This window comes from Papaver somniferum, chromosome 8, assembly GCF_003573695.1.
Source record: "Papaver somniferum cultivar HN1 chromosome 8, ASM357369v1, whole genome shotgun sequence".
Taxonomy (NCBI): Eukaryota; Viridiplantae; Streptophyta; class Magnoliopsida; order Ranunculales; family Papaveraceae; genus Papaver; species Papaver somniferum.
In genome coordinates, this window is record NC_039365.1 from 115,348,460 (window position 1) to 115,354,425 (window position 5,966).

At 36.8% G+C, this 5,966-nt stretch overlaps 1 protein-coding gene across 2 annotated transcripts; it reads left to right on the top strand.

Annotated features, from left to right (window-relative positions):
• The first annotated feature begins 294 nt into the window (after positions 1-294).
• On the top strand, positions 295-4,058 carry LOC113302719 (pentatricopeptide repeat-containing protein At5g50280, chloroplastic-like). 2 transcript variants are annotated; one of them, XM_026551664.1, is made up of 3 exons: positions 295-1,447; positions 2,040-3,562; positions 3,705-4,058. In XM_026551664.1, exons 1-2 carry the CDS (start codon positions 519-521, stop codon positions 3,313-3,315), a joined length of 2,205 nt encoding a protein of 734 aa, XP_026407449.1. In that variant the 5' UTR covers positions 295-518; the 3' UTR covers positions 3,316-3,562; positions 3,705-4,058. The 2 variants fall into 2 exon arrangements, with proteins under 2 accessions (XP_026407449.1, XP_026407450.1); XM_026551665.1 differs by having other exon boundaries at positions 3,714-4,058.
• Positions 4,059-5,966: the final 1,908 nt, after the last annotated feature.

The following is a 5,966-nucleotide window of genomic DNA, read 5'->3' on the forward strand; positions in this document are numbered from 1 at the left end:
AGAAAATCTTTATTTTAATCTTCCTTGAGAGCCTCCTCTTATGAACTTCTTGAAAATCAATATTGATGCGTCTTATAAGCCTAATTCTCTTTTAGCTGGTATTGAAATTATAACTAGAGATTCTGCATGAGCATATGTTATGGGAGGGGGAACAGTAAAGAGAGCTAGTAATGCTCAGCAGGCTGAGGCGTGGGCAATGCTTGAGGCTATGTAAATGACAACAACTAACGCTTGGAATCATGTTATCTTTGAAGCAGATAACTTAGGTATAAGTTTGTATTTACGGCAGAACTCTTCTTCTACTCACTGGTAGAGTACTCCTCTTCTAAGAAAGTGTGTTAATATATGTAACATTAATCCAGTATGGTCTTATAAATTTGTATACAGAAACTGTAATAAAGCTGCAGATGCCTAAACCAACTCGTAAACTTAATCTGTGTGGGGATTGGTGGTTTCAACCACCTGAACAGATAAATCCTTATATAAGTTATGATGTATCAAGGGTGTTTGTTTAATATATGTTTGCTTCTGTGTTAAAAAAAAAGAAGAAAAAAGCAGAGACACAAACAAAAATGGCGCTAAACCTCTTCTTATCCCCTTCACCCCCCTTTTTCACTTCAAACCCTAAATCTAATCCTCCATTTTCATTCTCATCATTCCCTTACTCCAATCTTCATCTGTTCCAATCTCATCATTTTCATCAAGTCTCTCTACTCTCTCAATCTCAAAACCCTATATTCCTTCCCTATCTTCAAGAACAGGAACAAGAAGAAGAGAAGCAACTAAAATTAAACCTAATAGAAGAAGAGAAATTACTTAAGAAGAAAAAATTAGAAGAAATTGAATCATTAGAAGACCCAATTGAGAGATTTTTTAAAACTAGAGCTGAATTTGATTCTGAAGATCCTCATAATGAAGGTAGAATCAATTTACAAAAGAATCGTCGGTCAGCGTGGCACTTAGCTGATATTAAATCCATGGATACCATTGAAAAGGAAGAACTCCCCGAAGAAGAAGTGGTGGATTTTGATGATGAATTGACTTTGGATTCTGGGGGCACCAGCGACGCTGGAAGTGGTGGAGGGATTGTGGAAGAAATACTTGAACTTGCGAGAAATGTACCGGAGAATATGACACTAGGTGAGGTATTAGCTTCTTCGGCTTCTAGTTATGGAGGGAAGATTGGAGAAACTGAATGTATTGAGATTTTGAGTTTAATGGGAAAAGAAGGTCTTGTTATTAGTTGTTTGTATTTTTTTGAATGGATGGGAGTTCAGGAAGTGTCGCTTGTTTCACCTAACGCATATAATGTAATGTTTGGTATTTTGGGTTTGGCTAGGAAAGGGGAGAAGTTGATGATACTGTTTAGGAATTTGCCATCTACCAAGGAATTCAAGGATTTACGCGTTTATAACTCGGCAATGTCTGGATTGTCATGTTGTGGGAGGTAAATAATCTCCTTGCCCTCCTTTTTTATAGTTACTTAGTTTATCTCCATCGGGTTGTTTGTCTGTTTATTAGTTGTTTTGAGATGTTAATTGGCATTGGATTGGGAAGTTGTTCTGTCATATTACTGTGGAATCGGCTGAATATCTAACTAAGTTCAGGGAATTGGATATTGAATTTTAATTTTATAGTATAGAGTATTATTCCGCTGTAAATATTAGTATTAGCTTATAGCATTGATTAATGAATGTCTGTCCACAAGTTTGAATTTGAAGTCTCATGTGGGTTTGGGGGATTGTTTCTCCGGAAATGATCTAATGATCTGTTGTTGTCATCTCTATATATATATGAAGTTGCCTTCAGGGGATTATGTTTGGCTCGAGATAAATCTTTTATGATGATTGTTGTTATCTTGGGTGTCCCCATTATATGTGCTTCTGTTTTTTTCTTCATCCAACTGGCTTGGACAGAATATCCAAATATGAACCTCAAGACAAGTAAATTTAGCTTGCTAGCATTAAAACTTTAGACACAGTGGCCATCTCAGTTATGCTTAACTAGACTAAACTTCAATAGGTAGTTGCTCATTTCAGGTATGATGATGCTTGGAAAGTTTTCGAAGAAATGGAAATAGCTAACATCCAGCCAGATCATGTGACATGCTCGATTTTAATAACGGTTATGAGGAGAAGTGGACGTAGTGCCAAAGACGCGTGGGAGTTTTTTGAGAAAATGAACAGAAAAGGAGTTAAGTGTAGTCTAGAAGTTTTAGGTGCTATTATAAAATCTTTCTGCGATGAGGGGCTGAAAAAGGAGGCCCTTATTATTCAGTCAGATATGGAGAAAAGAGGCATTTCATCTAATGCCATCATATATAACACCTTGATGAATGCTTATGCTAAAAGTAACCAGATTGAAGAAGCAGAAGGTCTTTACACAGAGATGAAAGCCCGGGGAATTCAACCTACCTCCGCTACCTATAACATACTAATGGATGCATACAGCAGAAGAATGCAGCCTGATATCGTTGAAGATTTGCTTCTAGAGATGCAGAATTTGGGATTGGAACCAAATGTCAAGTCATATACCTGTCTTATAAGTGCTTATGGGAGGCAGAAGAAAATGAGTGACAAAGCTGCGGATGCTTTTTTGAGGATGAAAAAGGTCAGGATACAACCATCTTCACATTCGTATACTGCCCTAATCCATGCATACTCAGTTGATGGATGGCATGAGAAGGCGTATGCTGCGTTTGAGAACATGAAAAGGGAAGCAATAAAACCCTCGATAGAAACATATACTGCACTTCTTGATGCATTTAGGCGGGCAGGTGATACTGAAACACTTATGAAAGTTTGGTACTTGATGAGAAGTGATAAAGTCGAAGGGACACGTGTTACGTTCAACATTCTCGTTGACGGATTTGCAAAACAAGGTCTCTATGCTCAAGCAAGAGATGTGGTCTCTGAGTTTGGAAAAATTGGTCATCAGCCAACTGTGATGACATATAATATGCTGATGAATGCTTATGCACGAGGAGGGCAACACTCAAAGCTGCCACAGCTTTTGAAAGAGATGGCTGCTCTCAATCTGCAACCTGATTCTGTCACATATTCTACGATGGTATATGCCTATGTACGTGTCCGTGATTTCAGAAGGGCCTTTTATTATCACAAGCAGATGGTGCAAAGCAAACAAGTGCCTGATCCAAGATCCTATCAGAAGCTGAGGTCGATTTTGGATGTCAAAGCTGCAACGAAGAATAAGAAGGACAGAAGTGCCATATTGGGCATTGTTAACAGTAAAATGGGCTTGCAGAAACCTAGGAAAAGTAAGAAAGACGAGTTCTGGAAGAACAAGAAAAGATGATTGGCCACAGACAGTTCCTTTTTTTACTACCGGAATTGGATTATGGTTCTCTTGTCTTCCTTACTTATGTCACTACAGCTTTAGGCCACGAGCAAACTATCCTGGTGCATTTTTGTTTTCTGAATGATCGTTAAATTGCACTGGCATGTAAGGTACAAGGCTCTTCATCATCACTGGGTCAATCCTCAGTTTGTGATTGAATTATCTGCAGATCTGGTCATGTCAGGTTGCCTAATGGCACCACCAGGTACTCTTACAGTTTCACATTTCGTAGTTTTCTTGATGTTTGAAAAGAGTTATTTCTAACATGTGATATAGTTAGCACCAAAATAGAAAATCGAACTTCCTCACAGCTGAATAACTGATCAAGCTATTATGTCCATCATAAGATTTTGCAGGCTGGTTGAAAGATATAAACAACAACACCAAAAATTACATGATATCACGACATTGACAAGTCTACCTGCTCGGTAAAGTCATCTGAAACGTTTTGCTTCTATGCGGATGTAGTCAGTAGTCGTTAACAGAAGTATTCGCATTTCAGGTGTAATCATCAGTGGATTGTTTTGTTTAACATTCTCAATCTTTATACTAATGTAATAGTAGAATTAGGAGATAAACTATAGTATTGAGCTTTCAGATTACCAAACTAAGACAATTTCTTTGGTTTTTGTATTCCATGAATCAGCTTGTAATATGTGGTGTCCATGTAACAGTATATCCTTAAAATACACCTTACATTAGTGTGTTAGATGTATCTCACTAACGTACCCGATGTTAGGATATTTTACGTTATATTAGTAGCATTAAACATGATTTTGGATATATCTTTACGTCCCTTAATAGGAAAACATGTTTTGCACTTAGTTTTAGATGGCTAATGATTACTTGCATTTTCGTTTTTTTTCATTTTTTTGTTGTGCTTTGGAAGATTTACAAAGATCCATTTATGGCGGGTATTTTCTCAGGATCAAAGGATATTAAATGTTGTTGCCTTAAAGACAGAAAAGCTTTGAGGCAAACATGGATTAAAACATCTACTAAAATGGTGGATGAAGAATAACGAATTCTCTGTGGGCAAGCAAATTCATTCATTGCTCGCATGCATCTAATACTGATAAATTGATACTTGTTTATTACACTTTTATAATAAATACCGTACTATTTAATAACATACAAACAAGTGGTGAAGGATAAGAATGTGTTGCAATGCAGGTTAAGATTCAAAACTCTATTTCCCTCTCTGTATCTCACGTGCTAGTCAGCTGATGTAACCTTCTGACCTGTCACTATCTCACACGTATGACAGCTGTGATTCGTCTGTGAATCATGTCTATAAATACTGTGTAATATACAGACATAATTGTAAGAATCATTAATTGCTATGCTGAGAGTTTCTCTCTTTTTCAATGATGAATACACCGTCGTTATAGTATCAGACAAGATAGGTTAGGGTTTCTCGATCTTCTCCAACCTCAATTTTTCGATCCTGATTTACAGTGAAGCATCTTCTTTTTCTTTACTGAGTGTGTATCATCAATCTATTTCTGCAGAGCTATTGATTCTGAAAAAGCGGGTGTCTAACAACCACACCCAATATTTCGCTTAGAAATCTGTATGGACAAACTCCAATATACTTTCTAGAGAATCAACAAGACTCAATCTATAAAAAGTATATCAAAGAGTTAATATCTCAATCTCTCGATTTGATCTATACTCAAGCAAATAGAAATCTGCGAGTCTTTATCAAATACTAGAGAGATAACTTGGATGGTACCAAAGACCAATATCCAAATGTCAATCAGTTTAAATCAACAACCAAAGGTTTGATATTCTAATTGATTGAACCTAACACACAACCTGTGATATTTCAATTATAAAGATAAACAATATAATGCGAAAATAGAAATAACACAGACACCAGAATTTTGTTAACGAGGAAACCGCAAATGCAGAAAAACCCTGGGACCTAGTCCAGATTGAACACACACTGTATTAAGCCGCTACAGACACTAGCCTACTTCAAACTAACTTCGGCCTGGACTGTAGTTGAACACCAATCAATATCACACTAATCTAAGGTACAACTGCGCTCCTTACGTCTCTGATCCCAGCAGGATACTACACACTTGATTCCCTCAGCTGATCTCATTCACAACTAAGAGTTGCTACGATCCAAAGTCGAAGACTTTAATAAACAAATCTGTATCACACATAAAAGTCTATAGTAATAGATAAATCTGTCTCCCACAGAAATACCTACGAGTATTGTTCCGTCTTTTGATAAATCAAGGCGAACATGAACCAATTGATAAACCAGACTTATATTCCCGAAGAACAGCTTAGTATTATCAATCACCTCACAATAATCTTAATCGACACGACGAAAGAAGATATTGTGGAATCACAAACGATGAGACGAAGATGTTTGTGATTACTTTTATATCTTGCTTATCAGAGATATTAATCTCAAGCCAATCTTTGCGATTGTACTCGTATGATAGAATAAGCAAGATCAGATGACACAACTATGAGAAAGTAGTATCGGTCTGGCTTCACAATCCCAATGAAGTCTTTAAGTCGTTAACCTGGTTTAGAAGAAGAAACCAAATGTTAAAGGAGAATCAATTCTAGCTATGCAACTAGTGAAA